This window comes from Thunnus albacares, chromosome 10 (genome assembly GCF_914725855.1).
Source record: "Thunnus albacares chromosome 10, fThuAlb1.1, whole genome shotgun sequence".
NCBI classification, from domain to species: Eukaryota; Metazoa; Chordata; class Actinopteri; order Scombriformes; family Scombridae; genus Thunnus; species Thunnus albacares.
The window spans coordinates 2,754,327-2,774,452 of record NC_058115.1 but is presented as its reverse complement, the minus strand read 5'-3'; the positions used below and the strand labels follow the sequence as shown (position 1 = coordinate 2,774,452).

At 39.9% G+C, this 20,126-nt stretch overlaps 1 protein-coding gene across 1 annotated transcript; it reads left to right on the top strand.

The window, feature by feature from the left end:
- The first annotated feature begins 3,398 nt into the window (after nt 1-3,398).
- mlsl (malate synthase-like) lies at nt 3,399-19,878 on the top strand. The gene is made up of 15 exons (XM_044364653.1): nt 3,399-4,467; nt 5,622-5,750; nt 5,825-6,043; nt 8,265-8,355; nt 8,490-8,566; nt 9,705-9,815; nt 9,936-9,995; nt 14,397-14,553; nt 14,730-14,928; nt 16,106-16,184; nt 16,310-16,402; nt 17,005-17,077; nt 17,153-17,220; nt 18,395-18,519; nt 19,363-19,878. Exons 1-15 carry the CDS (start codon nt 4,462-4,464, stop codon nt 19,532-19,534), a joined length of 1,659 nt encoding a protein of 552 aa, XP_044220588.1. The 5' UTR covers nt 3,399-4,461; the 3' UTR covers nt 19,535-19,878.
- Nucleotides 19,879-20,126: the final 248 nt, after the last annotated feature.

Genomic DNA, 20,126 nt, shown 5'->3' with positions numbered 1-20,126 from the left:
TATTGACTAAAACTAGAAAAAGAGACCACATTTCTCCCATTTTAGCTTCACTACATTGGCTTCCTGTAAAATCTAGAATAGAATTTAAAATCCTTCTCCTAACTTACAAAGCCCTTAATGGTCAGGCACCATCATACCTTGAAGAGCTCATAATACCGTATTATCCCACTAGAACACTGCGCTCCCAGTATGCAGGCTTACTGGTGGTCCCTACAGTCTTTAAAAGTAGAATGGGATGCAGAGCCTTCAGCTATCAGGCTCCTCTTCTATGGAACCATCTACCGGATTCAGTCCGGGGTGCAGACACCCTCTCTATGTTTAAGAGTAGGCTTAAAACTTTCCTTTTTGATAAAGCTTATAGTTAGGGCCGACCAGGCTCGCCTTGGATCAGCCCTTAGTTATGCTGCTATAGGCCTAGACTACTGGGGGACTTCCCATGATGCACTGAGCTCCTCTCTCCTCTTCTCCATCTGTATGCATTCATGTAACATCAATGCATGTCACTAACTTTGCTTCTTCCCCGGAGTTTTTTGTGCTTTCTCATCTCACAGAAAAACCTGACTCCCGGGCCGAACCTTCGCGGTCCTTCACAGTCCTGATGGCATCCTTCCCTGTCTGTTGATGCTTGTGCTTGTTGTTGTTTGTTGTTGTCATTGTTTTTCTTCTGTCCCCCCTCCCCCTTTCCCTCTCTCTTTCTCTCTCTCAACCCAACCGGTCAAAGCAGATGGCCGCCCACCAAGAGCCGGGGTCTGCTTGAGGTTTCTACCCGTTAAAGGGGAGTTTTTCCTTACCGCTGTCGCCAAGTGCTTGCTCATGGGGGAATTGTTGGGTCTCTGTAAATTAAAGAGTACGGTCTTGACCTGCTCTATGTGAAAAGTGCCTTGAGATGACTTCTGTTGTGATATGGCGCTATATAAATAAAGATTGATTGATTGATTGATTGATAGATTTATTGGACTTGAAAACTTCTGAGGGTTTATTCTGAGGGACTTCTAAGAGTTTATTCCCTAGTGAATAGTTTTAGCTTTGACAGATGCAAACATTTAGTTGTGCCACTTGATTAAAATTAAAAATACTCACAAGCTGTTTTGAATAGTATCCCAATATGATTCCCACATAGACCCTCAGTTATTAGTTAACAATACAAACTGCTGTATTCTCTTTTCGTGTCTCTGCTTTTACTAAGCTTTGTCCTGCTCAAATTACAGTCTTTGAGAGAGTCAACCATCTGCTCTCCAGGTTTGTGTGTATCTGACACATTGAAATAATGGCTGTATAATTATTAAGTTTATAAATGCTCCTTTTGAATTTAAAGATCGCCGTGTAGACTACATAAAAATCACTCAGTCAGTGCATTTGGTTATCATCCTAAAAAATGTTTCATTACACTTAGATCTCGCTGCTAGCTCTGGAAAAACGTGTACGTCTGGTCTGAGGGCTTGAGGTGCGCACATTCTCACCGTACATTCTGTTTTTTTATAAATACCAGTTTGTGTGTGTGGAAATTGCGTATGCATGATTTTTGTGCGTACACATCATTTATACATCTGGCCCCAGGATGTCAGAATTCAGAGTCACTCTTACCGCTGCAGCCAAACAATTTCTCACATTCACACACAAATTTTCACTCACATATGAAAATGAAATGCACTGCAGGCTGTAGGCACTCTAAACAAAAGTCCAAAGAAGAATACAGTAAAGAAAGGATCTGATTTTGATCAGCTTTTTATCAGTTACCAATCCATTAAAACATCCCCAAATCAACCCCAGCACCAATCCTACTGCATGTGTGGTATTCTGTATTTTCCTCCTCTTGTCATCTTTATATATATATGTTGGTTCTACATACCAACAAGCCAATCACTAACAAAGAACCACACACAAACCCAAAACCCCCAAAACCCAAAGTGAGTGCACCTGAAATGCTGGTAACAATCCTTTGTTGCACACAGAAATTTTGTGCCAGGCAGCAGGAAACCTGATAACCACTGGTGTCAGCCCAGCTCCCAAGATTGTCATCACTGTCTCAAAGTGGGACACTGCATGTCTGCAGGATACGCTCACTCCAACACTTGGCAAAGCAGGGAGAGATGGATAAGGATTCAATGGTTCCCCTTTGCTGTGAGTTTAACTGTAATTGCAGATTTAAAAATAGGCGTGACAATTGCACATTTCCAGTCATCAGGAAAGGAGCTGTGTTTACAAGACAAGTTAATCAAATGAGCAATAGGGGGAGTTAAAATATCTTTGTGTGATTTGATAAACATGGTGTCAAATTGGAGAGCATCTCTACTGCCGGAGCTTTGTAAGGAGCTGATGATTTTGTTTACTTGTAACTCATTAGTCTCTACCAGCTTGAAAACCTGATCTGTAGCATCTATAGGACCGATATCCAGTTTCCTTTTCGTAATTTTTTTTCCTAACTCATATACAGACTGTAGAAAAAAATATTAAAGAAAGAAGCAACAGTAAGATCTTCAATTAAATTTCCCTGTACTTTGAGTTTAAAACCATATACACCTGAAATTACATTTTATTATGAGAATTTGAGCCTAGTTAGTTAATTATTTCCATGCTATTATGTGTGTAGGGAGCCAACAGGAAGCAATCTGGACTTAAGTGCACATGATTTATGGGCACAATCATATGGAAGCTCAAGGAAGTCTGAAAAACCTTTTTGGCAAATATGCACCTAATTGGCAATCCTTATTGGAAATGACGGGGTGCCAACCTGGAACACAGTATAAAGTTGTCTTAATAAACCTTCGGTAAACTGTGATGAATGTTTGGGCAACAACTTTAGACTTATTTTCTCTTCCAAATTAGTTTGGCTAGCCCGGGGGAGTTGTTTAAAACATTATTCAGCCCCAATACCAATCCTACTGCATGTGTGGTATTCTGTATTTTCCTCCTCTTGTCATCTTTACATATATATGTTGGTACTACATACCAACAAGCCAATCTCTAACAAAGAACCACACGCAGTCAGCGTAGCCACAAGCTGCATCAATTTTGAGAGGCAGATGCTAGATCTGTGTGCTGGCTGCAGTTTTGCAGATGTGCATGTGTTTGTGGCGCCTGGCGCAAAAAAAAAAAAAAAAAAAAACATGCACCGGGCTTAACTTAACTGGAAAGGAGGATTTTGTCCTCCATTTCTTACATTAGGATTGCATTAGGAAGGTCCTCTGCAGGGCCAGTATTAACAAGAGGAACAACTGAAAGAGCACTGTTTAGGTTCAGTCTCAACATTCTCGTTAGTGTTTATTCGTTTTAAGCTAAAAAGCTCCGATAAACCCACTGTACACTACCACTCAGCATCAAACAGCAGACAGACACAGTCAGCAGCTAGCTGGTGAAAATTGTAAAGAATTGAGCAGCTAAGGAGACAGATATTTTTCTCAGAAGTTGGTGGAGACCAAAACAGATATAAAAGGAGCTAACATACATCCTCAAAAATACAACTTCAAATGAATGCTAATGTAAATATGGAAAGCGTCACAAAACACAAATGGCAATCTGGTGTAGGTCATGCTGTCTCTAGGTGGTTAGAATAAAGATAAAGGAAGGAAGTGTAGGAGATAAAGATGAAGGCAAAGACACACATTTATTTACAAGTGTCTTTGATGTGTACACAGTGTGTCTAACTAAACATTTATTGTCATTGTCAAAATTCAAGCTGATAAAAAACAACTCAAGAATAGCCTACTAATTATTTGTTTTTTCACTTGTGACTTCACTTGTACTTGTGTCTTTTGGACCAAGTACAAGTGAAGTCTCAACTCTACAGCTCTGATGATCACTATTGGAGATTGAAATCAAACTCAAGCAAGACATTATGCCGTCAAAATCTGAAATGAGAGTTTCCCTTGGTAGTAGTCAACTTTTTGTTGAAACACTCAAAGTGTTCCCAAATTTGGGGCGAAAACCCAGCTTAAGATCTCAGAACAAAATCTGTTACAATATTATTTTTTTCTTACTTTTTGCTATTTTCTTTGTGGGATACTCCCATGTCTTCAACCTACGGAACTGCCAAACAGCAAAAAACAAAAGCAACTTTGGACATTGTAATTTAGATATCAACAGACATCAATTCGTAACTGGGGACAACGCAAAAAAAAGATCTGGCAGGAATTAAGATCAAGTCAGATAACAAGAGTCCGAATGGAAAAAGCATTCTTAGGACTGGTGTATCCAAGTTTGACATTTTCAGATCATTTCCAACTATATGTAGTAATTTCCAATAGAATAAAATCACAAATATTTCTCAAATCACTAGCAATTTTATCAAATTCCTGATGTGGGGCATACAGTGTTTAAGTAGCATCAAACGGCAATGTACAGAATCACATGTAGGACTTTAAACCCTACATACAAACAAACATCTTCCTGTTCAAACAGTGACTAAAGTAAATTCATAACCAAAGTCCACATCTGTTGGGTGAACAGGGACCTGCTATCAGCATGTCTGTGAGTATCCTTGTATTACTTTATTTTGCAGCTAAATAGACATTATGAACTGTAGAAAATACAGCATTACGGCTGATATGAAGAAACATGTGCAATGTGAGGAGGCGTAACACTGTGTTGCATGATGGACTTTGAACTTTAGTTTCATTCGTTTCATTGAATTGTTTTTTCATAAGCTACGTTGCTTTGAGACTTGGGAATTTCCTGTGAAAGTGGTCAAAGTAAATTGTTGATCAAGGGTAAATCTTCAGCTGCTTTGATCAAAGAACAACAATAGTGGCATGGTATTAGTAGTGGTATTAGTAACCCCACACCCCATCTCCCTTTCCTAAGCTATCTGTTCACATGCATTGTTTTTCTTATTCAACTCCTGGGAGCAAAAAAAGGAAAGTTTTTCCCCCATTTTATTTAAAGCTGCACTAATCAACAGTTACATTAACAATGGATTCAGTGACTAAATGTAATATTAAAGGGGTTACTTGTGACGACCTAACTCTGCAGTTCCCCTTATCTCTTCATAAGGTGATATACACAGTATGTCAGTTATGTGCTTAGAGTTTGTTCTGTTGCATAAGTGGCCAAAAACAACCATGTACTTTTTTTCCGGGGGAATCAAAAATGAGTGCTAATGGTTATCACATCCATGCTGCAGAAGACACAGGTACATAAACGCTGTCACTGTTAGCAGTGATGCTAACATCTTTCCCTTGTGTTTGAGCAGGACAACATTTTCCTATAGTATGACAGTGTGTGATCTTTATGTAGAATTTAAACAAGAGCTTTAATTGGAAAAGTATCTGTTACAGTACAGACTATTTGTAACTTTAGGGTGAACAACATGGGAATTCCCGAGGTCACTGGAAGATATAAAGGGCTGGATAGAAATCAAAGGATCTGCAACTTTTGAAAGTTGGCATCTTTCAGTTGGACTGCTGAGTTTTTGAGTCTTAGCATCCAGCACTAGTATGTTGAAGTTCACAGTGAGTCTGTATGTATGAACAGAGGTGATAAAATGATTCCTTTGGAATTTTTGATATCGCCATCTATGGGCCCCCTAGAATTAGTACCTTTTTGTGATTGTGAAGATAGATCTTGTAAAACTTACTTTATTATTATTCAGACTCTAATATGGTGATACAAACTTTTGCCCTCAGGGTCCAGTCAGCATGGAGTTGTCCCCCCCTCCCTCAGGCCTGGAAGCAGAGTATGAGACACTTTTCACCACTGACTCCCTCCTCTTCCTCCATGAGCTGATCTCCACATTTGATGAGGAGGTGGATCAGGTAGGACAGCTGAAAAAGTTCTTTTTGTTTGATGAATTCAGGTTTCGGAATCTGACCTACTCTTTTCTCCTCAGGTCCTGCGGTTGCGAGTGTCCAGAAAGGCTCACTTGGACCTTTCAGGTGACCTGCCAAGCTTCCAGGAAAACACCACCCATATCCGGAGAGATCCAACCTGGAGGGTGCTCCCCGTCCCCCCAAAGCTCCAGAGGAGACATGTGGATATTGGGGATCTGGCTCCCTGTGATACACAGCGCTTCATTAAAGCTCTCCAGTCACCAGCACAAGGCATACAGGTACCACTTATATCATTTACCAGTGACCATGCAAGACCAACAAGATCTGTATATAACATGCTGCACTATTTGGTTCTGAAATGCCTTAATATAAAAGCTAATGGAGGAATCATTTACACTTGCATGCAGTAAGTTACCTGACCACACTTCAATTAAGGTCATTTTAAGGTTAACTGCTCACACAAAACACTACATAATGTAGGGTTAGGGTTAGGGATAACATAATGATACCACAAGATAATAATAATTCACTCCCCTATAAACTGTCCTGCAACCAGAGACACTTGCTGAGAAATACAATAACAATGACAAGTGGGAAAGTACTGAGCCATTTTTTTTCTTTCTTTCTTTTTTTCATAAAGATCCCATCAAGAAATGTTTTAAGATCTATAAAAATCCTCTGATTGGAATAATAATTTGTGTCTGGCATGGTTTTTTCACAAAAAAGTTCTATTATCTCATTAAAATCCTTAAAATTAGATCTCCTCCCGCTCCCTCGTTAAACATCCAGAATCTATGACAATTTGAATATTTTTCATTTCAAAAGTTAAACTGCTGGATACAAGACATCTCCTAGTTAACTGTGAAGTCATTTCTCAGTGCACAGTACCAGTCAAAAGACACTCCTACTTATTCAAGGGTTTTTCTTTATTTTTATTATTTTCTACACTGAAGACAACAAAACTATGAAATAACACATATGGAATGATGTAGAAAACAAAAATGTGTTAAACAAACGAAAATATGTTTCATATTTTAGATTCCTCAAAGGAAGCACTGTTTGCCTTGATGACAGCTTTGCACACTATGGGCAATAGTGTGCAAAGTGCAGCACTCCATCACTGTCCTCCTCTCTCCCTCAGTAGTGGTGTCTTTGTAGCAATTCGACCACCAAGGCCTGATTCATACAGTCTCCTCCAAACAGCTGATGTTGAGATGTGTCTGGTATTTGAACTCTGGGAAGCACTGATTAGGGCTCTAATCCAAGGTGCCGTTAATTGGTGATATCTGAGGCTGGTAACTAATGAACTTCTCCTATGCAGCAGAGGGAACTCTTGGTCTTCCTTTCCTGGGGCAGTCCTCATGACAAACAGTCTCATCATAGCGTTTGATGGTTTTTGTTGCTGCACTTATAGTAACTTTCAAAGTTCTTGAACTTTTCTGGATTGACTGACCTTCACGTCTTAAAGTAATGATGGACTGTCGTTTCTCTTTACTTAGCTGAGCGGTTCTTGCTATAATATGGATTACTACAGTAGTGGTATAGAGCTATTTGCTGAATACCAACACTACCTCAGCACAACACAACTGATCATCTCTACCACATTAAGAAGGCAAGAAATTCCACCAATTAAGTACAATTAACTCTTGACAAGGCACAGCTGTTCATTGAAAAGCATCCAGGTGATGATCTCATGAAGCTGGTTGAGATGTTGCAAATAGTCTGCAAATCTGTCATCAAAGCAAACAGTGGCTACTTTGAGGAATCTAAAATATGAAACATATTTTCTTTTGTTCAACACTTTTTTGTTTACTACATAATTCCATATGTGTTATTTCGTAGTTTTGATGTCTCCAGTATTGTTCTACAATGTAGAAAATAGTAAAAATAAAGAAGGTGTGTCCAAACTTTTGACTGGTACTGTATGTGCACTGACCTATCTGCACTGGACCACGATTGGCTCAAAACTAGTTGTGATGTCATAAATCAGGCTCGTCAGTACACGGTGAGTACTTAGTTACCACTTGGAGCAGATGAATGTGTAAACAGCCGTCTAGTCAAACTCTGCACATACATGATTCTGCACAGTGAAACTCAAACATCCAACTGAAGGAACAAGAAGCAAAACATTTTTGATCAGAGGGGGGATTTAAGTATAAAAATCTAATTGTGAAAAATAGCTCCAGTTTTCCATCACTGGTACATACAGTACCAATAGTACATGAGCTATCACTGTTAGCAGTGATGCTAAAACCCCATGTTGGAGCAGGACAAACTTGTGTCCTATGTGATCACAGCTTTAAGATGTTGAAAATATTTTAAAATGCATTCATTATTTTTTTTAATGTTTAAGGAGCCAAACAACAATATCAAAAGGAAAACATACCAATCAGAACACTACACTCTCTCAAACATAAAATCATACTACTGTCTTGAGTTTTCTACCATGCCTCTGTAGACTCAGTTGTAAAGGTTTTTTTGCTTTTTGTTTTTTTGCAGGTTGACTTCGATGATGGGAACTGTCCTACATACTACAACCAGATCAAAGGCATTCATAATGTTTTTAAGGCAGTGTACAACCAGTTCCCCAGTAAGTGGTTTGCTTTACATTGATGCTCATGCTGTTACATGGACAGCAACGTTTGTGTGGACGCACATGTGTGAATATTCCAGACTTGCAAACGCACCTCGATCATTCACCCACCTCTGTTCATGTATTAACAGATGTTCCACACATATCTCAGGCTCCAGTGCTGATGCTTCGTCCCCGTGCCTGGAACATGGTGGAGCACAACATGATGGTAGGATAGCGTTTTCTCTACCTCACTCAGTTGAATTTATTTATTAAGAGCAGGTTTGGATCCAGATCTGTCTACTGAAGTGGTTGAATGGAGCCTAACATGTCTCAGAAGATATCCTGCATCACTGGCCTGCTTTGAATCTAATGATTATTTTATTTATGTGTTCTGGGATTTAAAGCCTTACATGTACGATTTAAAAATTTGACTTTAGCACCTCATAGTGTCACTACCCATCTTATTTTATTTGGTGATTCTAGTGTTCTCATACAAAATATATTTGAATTTTGCAAATTTTAGGCCAACAAAATTATAAATTAATGAAGGCTTCAACATTACACCCCCAGAATTTTATTCTTGCCAGTGTGGAGAAAGCTTTGAAACAGCATTCAAACTAACATAAATAACAAAATCAAGTTTTGATTGGAAACCCTGTTTTGGGTTTCAAAATGTTTTTTGAGGATGGAAGGGGTTGAAAATTTGAAATTTAGAGAGAAGATCCATCCAGGACTGACAGTCCTGGCTGTTAAAAATTGCAAGGGGGCAATTTTTATTTTTTTATCATGTCGCGTGCGGCACACACACCCCCTAAACACAACAAACATCACTGTCCATGGTTTTGAAACAACGGTTAAGCAATAGTTACATGTATCTGGGTGTCTGGGTGGCTGTGGCTCAGGAGGTAGAGCGGGTCGTCCACTAGTGATTTGTAGTGTAAAAAGTGCTTTGAGTGGTTGGAAGAAACACACAACACTTAAACAGAGGGAGCAAAAAATACAACTGAAGGGTCTAAGCCCCCTTAAGACTCCTCATGGCGCCGGGCCAGATCCATCCCTTGTTGACTGGCCTGATAAATCCTTACATCATTTGAGGGGACTGTTTACATTAGTCACATGGTGAACAGAGAATTACCAGTTCCAGCTGCTCACATCGGAAAATTTGCTACTTTGCTCATTTGCATTTTTTCTGTTGGTCAGACAAAATAATCAGTTTTCATATATCAATTTCTGCTCTGGAACCTTGTAGTGGTCATTGTTTGTCATTATTTATAACATGTTATAGGCTACATTTGTATATGAATAACAAAAAAAATCATGCATAAAAAATACACATTCTCTGTTTTTCTGTGGCTGTTTGTCAGGTGGAGGGGAAGGAGGCTCCTGGTCCTCTGTTTGACTTTGGACTCCTCATGTTTCACTGTGGAAAGACACTGTTTGAAAACAAGAGTGGACCCTTTTTCTACCTGTCAAAAGTAACACACACACGCACACACACACACACACACACACACACACATACACACACACACACACAATTTGTGTTACATGAATATGGACAGCATGAAGCTCTACTTTTTCTCCCTGTTTTCCAGGTGGAGAGCTTTATGGAGGCCAGATTATGGAACAACATATTTGTCTGGACACAACAGAAGGTCTGCACATGTGTTCCTACACATATAAATCTCATTTACACTTGGTATTAACATGTGATCTGTACCTGGAGACATTATCTGGATAATGATAATACGATCTATGGGTCTTTGCATTTACACCTGGTATTAAAATGTGATCAGATCTCAATATTATATCAATAGACATGGCATGTCCAAGGTCAGGGGAATCAGTGACTTTTTGATTTACCACCTCTAAATGCGGTCTGGCTGATCTGACTGTATTCATATCACAATGCGCTTTCAGTGCATTTACACCTGTATTAACATGTGTTGGTGTAAATGGGATGTAAAGGTCCTTTCCTTCCCTCTTTGTGCAGTTTAATCTGTAAAAATGTATCATATTTTATGAGATGATCATGTTTTAAAATCCTAATCTGCAAAACACAGTAACTAGTTACTGCAGCAGCTCAGATAAAAAATTGTAGACTGTAAAATAAAGATATTTCCCTCTAAAATTTAGAGTAGAAGTACTAATGCCTCAAAATTATACATTACAGCTACAGTTTTGTTACATCACTGCAGCAAACAGGGTCCTTCTAGTGGTGAGGACAGTTCAAATTATGCTAAATATGAACAGAAAGTGAAGAGAGAAACTGAGAGAAAAATCTAAAAAGTCGGATATGTGAAACCGTCTTCCATGCCTTTCAGTAACGCAGCTATTGTGGGATTTACCATTAACATACGGACACGGTGCTGATCATTTGGAAACACTCCTGCTGTAGCTGATATTATTCACAGCATACGTTTAGCACACAAACTCCCCCTGGTGCTCATCAGGTGAACCGCAGACCCATCTAACACATCTGTATCCACACCTCTGCATTACATGCAGCAGAGAAAGTCAGATGTTCTTCCTGTTTTATTAGGGCCTGAGCCCAAAGGGCGAAGACCCTATTGTTTTTCGTGTGTTTGTTTCTTTCTTTCTTGTTACGCCACTTTAACTCTAAATTTGACCCCCTAAACATGCTCAAAAACTCACCAAATTTGGCACGCACATCAGGAATGGTGAAAAATTTGATAAAATGTAAAAATTAAACCCCAAAGTGCCAAAATGTGCTCGAGAGCGCCACCTATGTATCTAAAACGGCCGCCACGGCCCGTAGGAATGTCGTAGAGAGATCGAACCAAAACCCAATTATTCGTCTCATCAAGACCTACAAATCATACGCTGACACCCCTGACCTAAATCCAACAGGAAATCCGCAATGTCCATTTCAAAGTACGATTTTTTGCCAATTTTGGACCTTGAATAAACGCTATCTCCTCCTAGGGCGTTAATGGTATCGGCTTCAAACTTTAATACATGACTTATCACACTGTGTTGAGCAAAAGTTATTAAAAACTTTGTAATAACTCGAACGGTTTAGATTTAGTAAGCCCTGAAAGTTGGAGTGCGACATTACACCTTACAATGCAAATCAATGGGGAGGCAAATTCTGGGCATGGACTTTGTGCCAAACTGGGGCATCTGGCGTCTAAACTATAAGTCCCACCACTTTCAAACCTGTATCAATGGATTCGCGACGAAAATTCCTACAAAAAAATGATATTTTTATGTAGGATTTGGCCAAAGTTATGGGATTTATGAGCATATTTAACAAGTAGAGTTCACTAATATCCTTCTCTGCAGCTGTGAGGGAGAGAGAGAGAATGGGAGGGGGGATGGGTAAAGTAAACATCTACTGCCTGTGACAGAAGCCCTTGGACTGCAGCAGTGACAGCAGTGTTTAATCCTTACTTGTTTTCAAGGAGTACATGTGCTCCTAAATGACAGAAATTAGGAGCATACATATAACTTTAGGAGCACACTGAAAAATGTTCAAGTAAGAGTTTCTTAAAGAAAACAATTCATTACATACATATTTACAATTTATCACATACATATTTAAACTGTGTGTGTGTGTGTGTGTGTGTGTATGTAAATCACAATTTGCTGTTTTTAGGGGTGCTTGATTATGGCAAAAATTATAATCACAATCATTTTTGTTCAATATTGAGATCATGATTATTTAACATGATTACTTTTTGACTGTCATCTTCTCCAATTGCTGTTGTTCATACATGCACATATTTTTTCTAACTTGGCTGAGGAGACTATTACATATGTAATCATATATTGTAGTAATGATTAAGAAAAACTATAGCCTATATGAGGGAAAAACTCAGGAAGGCTGGAGTTCCGGAGCTCCGTATTAAAACTGTAATGGACCTGCCATGAGGGTGGAGCAAACTCCATTTCCAAGGATGCTTTTCGATTTTCACACTTCAGCAGGGAGCAGTCAACATCGGTCCCTCATTGGCGGAGACGCTCCTGCACAGCGGAGCGTCCTGAGGACGCAGCCATGACATCACCACCGCTTTATAAGCGAGCACGCCCAAACTACACGTCTTTCCCATGTCACTGAGCTAGGGTTAACTCCTGATCCCCTGTGAGTTAGCTTGACTACCCCACGAACATGTTTTCCCCTCATCGAAGACTCCCCTCGTCGGACGAGACGAGACTTTGCCCGTGTTCACCCGAACACATTCCTGGATCCGAGAGAGACCGCTGCTGCAACCAGCGTCCTCAAATTCCCCCGAGAAAGAGGTAATGAAGTTACTTCGGGATAACGTGGACCGGCTCTGCCCTGCGCGTCTTCGCCGAGTCGTCTCTGCTGTTCTCACCGCCACTCCACTCAGAGCCAGCTGCCGTGTTTTCGCCGACCTGATTTACCTTGATGGTCACGGTGTTTTTTCCGCAGGTTTCACTTCACTCAGCTGGCCGACAGACCCGCTGATTCTCTCCGCTTTAACCTAAATAACAAATCGGGACTCGGTGCTCCGTTTGGATCTAAACAGAGAGCCGGGGTTAGCTGAGAGGCTAGCAGAGGCTAACTGGTTGTGTTTCTTTCGGTCATGTTGCAATTAACGCTCCGCTGCTGCCTGTTCTCCGCTTTAACCTAAATAACAAATCGGGACTCGGTGCTCCGTTTGAATCTAAACAGAGAGCCGGGGTTAGCTGAGAGGCTAGCAGAGGCTAACTGGTTGTGTTTATTTCGGTCATGCTGCAATTAACGCTCCGCTGCTGCCTGTTCTCCGCTTTAACTTAAATAACAAATCGGGACTCGGTGCTCCGTTTGAATCTAAACAGAGAGCCGGGGTTAGCTGAGAGGCTAGCAGAGGCTAACTGGTTGTGCTTCTTTCGGTCATGCTGCAGTTAACGCTCCGCTGCTGCCTGTTTGCTGCCTGTTAGTTGTGTTCACCACGCTTGACTAATTTGTGTTTGTCCCGCTCGGGACTACTGTGTTTGTGCTGCCGTGAGTGAGAAAGTAAACTGATTTGTCGATCTTAAACCAGACAACGTGCGTTACAGACTGCCGTCCATACGTGCGCTCTCTGTGGAAAAAGAACCGCTTCTCTCTCTCTCACGATCGCTTTCCCTCCTCTCTCTCTTGTTATTAACACACACACACACACACATATATATACATACATACATACACGCATTCCCCTGCAAGTGTCCAACTCTGTGCAAAGCTGTTTGTGTTTTGTTTGGTAGAATTAGATTTTAGAATAGCTATTTATTGAGTGAAGCATTTGTTAACTTTGTTAATTTTGCTAAGTTTCATAAACACTGTTATATCTTTAAAGAGAAGTTCTTTAGTCATTATTGGTAACATATTGTGAAAAGTGGCTGATTGACGGAGTCAGAGCTCGAATTCAACCCTTCTTTGTTCACCCTTGAATGATTATCTCTCAGATATTAACATTCTAGGTGAACTCCCATTTATGAGACTACCTTGCTCGGTTACTGGTCCCGGTTTCGGGGTGGTGCTTCGTATCTGTTAGTTCATATTAATAATTCTGTTAATTGTTATAATTAATTATTATTGATAATTGATAATTATAGCAAATAATTAACTGTGTTCTTCGCAGACCCTACAGTTGGTACCTGAATTATTGATTAAGGTTAACAATATTTTGATTTCATAATTCATAATTGTCTGTGAACAGAGGGGTGGGCTCACAGAGAGACACTGGTTAGTATTGTGTGTCAAAAGACTCTCACACTAATCATCTCCAAACGTTTTCTTGGTTCCCACAAGCTCAACTGACTGCGCCGCGGCTCGCTGTGCGCAAGGGCGCGAAGGCCCGTCCAACGCTGCTTGCAGCTTTAATTCCATATGTTTTCAATGTTTACACCTCAGCTTTAAGCAGTTCTGTTTATCAGTGCAGATTTGTCAGTTTCACTGTCCATTTTTAACATAGCCATTTGTCATTTAATTTATTAATGCCTTACAAATAATCTAAATTGTTGACTTTGGTTTCAATTTTATTTCATTTTTTTTTTTTGCCCTTTGTATGTATTCAATGTTAATAAATGTGTCTGTGTGTGTCTAGCTGGGCCTTCCTCTGGGCAGCATCAAGGCAACAGTGCTGATTGAAAATGTATTAGCAGCGTTTGAGATGGAGGAGATTCTCTATGAGCTGCGAGACCATTCAGCAGGACTCAACTGTGGCATCTGGGATTATTCAGCCTCCTTTGTCAATAAGTTTGGTGAGCCAAAAATCTTGGTTTGTAGCTGCTCCTGTCATCAGATTTAGGGTTCATGTAATGAGTATGATGGAGTATTTTTATTGTTATATAGGTTAGTAACTTTTTACAAGCTAACTCTACACAATTATAGTGAAAAGGGAAATCTCCTAACAAGACGTCATGTGTTTCTGGTCCAGGTCACCGACGTGCCTTCTTGCTGCCTGACCGCAGTAAATATGTCAACATGGAGAAGCGTTTTCTGCGCAGTTACATGGACCTGTTGGTTCAGACATGTCATCAGCGGGGAGCGCTGGCCACAGGAGGCATGGCTGCCCTCCTGCTGCCTCAGGACCCAAACAGTGACCCCTACAGGACAGTGTTGGCTACTGTCACCAGGCAAGAGCATCACTGTTGGCACACATTCAGGCATTTACTCATTACACTGAGTCCAACAGTAGTGCAGGGCACAAAATCTAAACTTACTGATGCCTGGAGTTTTACAGGTAGTGTGACAAAAAACGTAAAGAATGTCCTGAGGGCGGTGCTAGAGAATGAGCCACGGGGTCATTAAAACCAAAGGAGTCCGTCCTTCTGGGAGCATGAATGAGCTCTGTGAATTTGATGGCAGTCTGCCATTTAGATAATATAATCTTTTGTCCTGCGGGTGGCACTAGAGGTTCTATTTTGTAGTATCCCAAATGAAAGGGTTCATCCTCTGGGGAGTATAAATGTGCTCAGTATTTTACATGGTTAACATGGTTAGGATTTATCCTCTGGAGACAATGAATGTTCACAACAAATATCATGAAAATGTGGTTTTTAGTGTTTGAGAATTTTTGTCAATGTTGGTCAAGGAACAAGTTGACCAAAATCACCATCAGTTGCGTCAGAAGGATGTTGGTGGAACTTGACGGTGCTCTGGCCAGTGGTTTTGGAGGCCACTCTCACACCTGTAGTTCAGTAGTTCATTTGGTCTGGACATTATTGCCTTTTAGCTCTGGTCCAGTTCCTATTTACTCTGACTGAACCAAGAAGTGCAAAAATGAAGTCACATGGACTGATGTCCAATGGTTCATTGGACAGTTTTGCTGTTTTTCTCTTTCAAGAGAACAGGAAGGTGTCCAAACGTTTGACTGGTACTTATACACACACACACGCACACACACACACACACACACACACACACACACACACACACACATACACACACACAAACACACACACACATATACAACATATATATATATATAATTGCATCTACTATCACAAAAATCCTGTGGTTGATCTGCTTTGTTTTTACACCACAAATAAACAGCACCAAAGTCCACATGGAAGACTGAGAACCTGTTTTTCAAGTGGTCAATGTAATTGTTTGAGCTAAACACAAAATACACCAGAGTTTGTTTTGAACCAAACCAAACAGGTTAGATGTGAAAGCACCCTGGGATGTCTTTTAATATTTATTTTTAATATTTAACTAATATACACTATATTTACATTGGTGACATCTGAATTTTGTGCTGAGTTGACAAATGTTATCCTAACAATGCTGCTCTGTTTCTCCTCTTTTTAGACTGAAGTTGCTGGAGATCAAGGCAGGTGTGGATGGTTTCATGGTGTATGACCTGAACTTGATTGAGCCCATGCAGAAAGTAAGTCCTAACAGATCATGATCTATATACTGTTTTCTAGAAATACAGAATGGTCAATAACATAATAATAATAAGAAGAATTTCTGATCTATTCTCTAGTGATAATAATCTTTTCCCTGTTGCAGCTCTTTCAGCTCCACACTGATGGTGATAACCAGCTCCACCAGCTTCGAAATGATGTCACTGTGACCCCTGATGACCTGCTGTCCATGCCTGCGGTCAGTCACTTAGTAGTCCCATAACAGAACTGCAGAATATACCAAATACACCAAAACTGCAGCACTTACTAGATATTTAAATTGGAGATATTTGTGCAATTGGTTGTGAGTTCATTCATGTGCAAACAGACTCCTCCAGCCTCCACACTGCAAAAGGCAAAGACACTGTATTGCGTTATAGCACTGTACAGGAAGATAGTGCTGTTTTACTTTGTGCAGATGTTATTAGGAGGGAATGAAAATGTACTAAGAAGATATAAATGATTGACAAATGAAAGGAAAAGGCACCACAAAGTGTCTTAGCTTGGTGTTGGTCCGACTCAGCTTCAGGTCTCCAAGTGTGTAGAACTCTACTGGAGGGATGAACTTAATTCCTCCAAAACATATGTCTTCATCTGGTGTTTTGATGATGGTGATGGAGAGCACTGTCTAAAACCAAAATCTCCTACAAGGTGTTCAGTTAGGTTGAGATCTCATCTCAACATTGTCATACATATCACAGAGCATGATGGGATGAAAACATAATACTGACCTGGGTAAAAGTACAGGATATGCTGTATTAGTCTCTAATGATAAAGTATAATTTCATGTTTTTTCCTTAGGGAGGAGTCACCCTTTATGGTTTGAAGTATAACATTGCAGTCGGTGTCCTCTTTATTAATGCTTGGCTATCAGGTAAGTACATTAATTCATATATTCAATGAGTCTTATTGTGCAGACTGACTGTTAAAACCACACTCTGTTTCCTAGGTAAAGGTCACTTTTTCTACAGAGGCCAGGTGGAAGATTCAGCCACTGCAGAGATTTCCAGATCACAGGTGAGTTTAGGATTAAATGATCCAACTTCAGCACTCATCAAGTGTGTCCACCACAGAGGAATAACTTATACATTTATACTTACTTCACTCCTACTTCACTGTAAAGTCCATTCTCAGTCCCTCAAGTTTCCATATACTGGACAATGATTGGTGCCAAATCATGCTTGTAGGAACACATGTTAAACTGAGATTTAAGGTGAACACAGAGAAACTTTCCTCTGTCAGCAGACAAATGTGAAAACCAACTCTGCACATACATCATTCTGCACAGAGAAGAAAACAACATCACAGTGAAGTAATAATAACCAAAACACATTTTTGGGGAGACTTTAATACTGGAAAATGTTTAAAACGTTTCAATCTGCCTCTGAATCAAGACATATATCAAAATACACATAGTGAAGTCATGATGAACAAAATCCTGTCTGAAAACATGTCAGTCATTTCATGTCATTGAGGTATCACCAGTTGAATTTACCATGTTGGATTCTATCTAAATGCTCAAAAGTTATGATACATTGCTCAGAGTTTATATGTGCATGTCATCAAAATGTGTCTGCAAATTTAGAATGTGTTCAAGAGATATTGCAGTTTATATCAAAGCCACACCTACAAGAAATTTGAATTTAAGAATGGCATATCATCAAAAAAACAGTGATAAATCTGTCTGGACAGAAATGTATAAGGCCCAAACATATAGATGTTCTTTAATCAAGGAATCCAGTTTAAGGATCATGAGATGATTAAAAATGACCAGTAGGTGGTTCGATGTACACTAAAATCTTTTCACTTGTTTTTTGGTCCATGGCCTTCATTTCTGCCAAATGTAATTTGAAACCTGGTAACATCCTGCTAACTAGCAGACAGACAAACAGAGACAGACAGGACAGGAAAGACAACATCTTTGGTGATAGTAAAAAAGAGCTGTGAGCTCATTCATTTTTCATCACAGGCAACAGTGATATTTTCTCTGCCTTCATAAGAGAGAAGATTATCAATTCTGTTTGTATTCATAGAAAAATTCATCCTCTTTGAGAACTGGTTTGTGGTGTATTTTACCATGAATGGAGCTTGTGTTGTAAATCCATGTTTGTCAAATGCAAAAATCTACTTTTATTATTATTGAATGTAAATATTAAGGGAGAGAAAAAGTTTGTGTGCATGTGTGTCTCAGGTGTGGCAGTGGATCCGTCATCAGACTCAGTTGGAGGATGACAGCAGGGTGGTGAGCAGGCAGCTGGTGACTGACCTCACTAAGGAGGTCATGATGGAGCTCAGTGCTCTCTGGCACTCTGTTAGGTAAGCAGACTCTTCATAATGACACCTTTCGGAACAACCTGCTGAGCAATCAGGACATGTGTATCCCCTCCATTGTGTGGAAATTTCAGCGAATAGGATTAATAGGAACAATAGTCTTTTTATACTCTCTGGACCATGAACATCACACAGATTTCATGGACATCTGGTCACTACATATGAAGTTCTCTGGAAAATGATTCAGGATCAGAAACAGCACATTACTTTCTAGTTGTGACAGAAAAAAGTAAATGAACTACAAAGAATTTAAGCATTTATACTGAAAACTACACTCATAGAAGGACAGAACAGCACAAAGCCTCTGATCACAGAATACACAGAACTTTTAATAGTGTGTGAGACACTGATGAGACGTTGCTGTGATCAACTTGTAAAGCTTGATTGAAAATGGTTTTTGTTGCCACGAGAGAACACACCGTCTATGGAGCCACCTGAAATGGTTGCAGCTCATTGATGTATTGTAAATACAGCTAAGAAGAATGTTAATATCAGCCGCCCAGGGTGTTCATATGGAAAACATTCATGCTAAGTCAAAATTATAGGATATAAGTATATTTTTACTTTCATTCATAATAAGTCATACTTTTGACACAGTAAATCGTATTTTTTATTTAGTATCTCATCATTTTGATCATGTCCTTCTTACAAAGGCTTTTTTAAAAATCATTTTAAACTTTTCACCTATTTTCCCCTGTTGTTAATGAGTTTCCATGATTGTTTCCATCACTGAAAGACAAATGAAAATAGTTGCTTTTTCCATGCAAGGAATGTTCTGTTGTATCTGGACTGCGGCTCAGATGTGCAGCGTCTCTCTGTCTCCTTCAGGGCTAAACAGAGGCTACACACAGCAGCGGACATGTTCCTGGAGGTGGTCCTGAAGAGAGATTTCCCAGAGTTCATCACCACCTACTTGAATCAGGACCACACCTTCCTCAGCTCCCACAGCACCGGACAGGAGGAGGATCTGAACACAAACACACACCGAGCCAAACTGTGAAGGTCCAGCTGAACACAGCTTCATGTTCTCTGCTCAACTGCCTTTATGTAGGATGACACACATAAGTTCACCTCACTGACTGAAAGACAGAAAGGTCCTGACTCATGAGTTGTTCCCTCTGACAGGCAGCATCATGTCAAATGGCTGTGAATACTGTCAGTGTAAAGTGAAGTATTTTCCACTCTGAGCAGCAGAAGTCAGTTTCATTGGACCTCTCACAGCTGCTTTCCATCAGGATCAAACACAAGGGATGCAAAAAAGTGAATCAAGGTGAAGTCTTGGACATTCGTGGGTCACACAAAGCACAACTCTGATATCTGCAGCAAATAAACAATTTAATGACATCACTTGCCATGGACATTTTTCTTTTTTTGACATTTTCTGATCATTTACATTTTTACATTTTGTCATTTGGCAAACGCTTTGATCAAAAGCAACTTAGAAGTGAGGCAAGACAATCAAGTGTTTGAGGACAGTGACTCCAAAAGAGCCCTGGTACAAACTCTCAAGTAGCTGACCAGGTACGAGTGCAATGAGAAAGTAAGAAACAACAGGAAGTAGACAAGTGCATGAGAAATAATATAAGCAACAA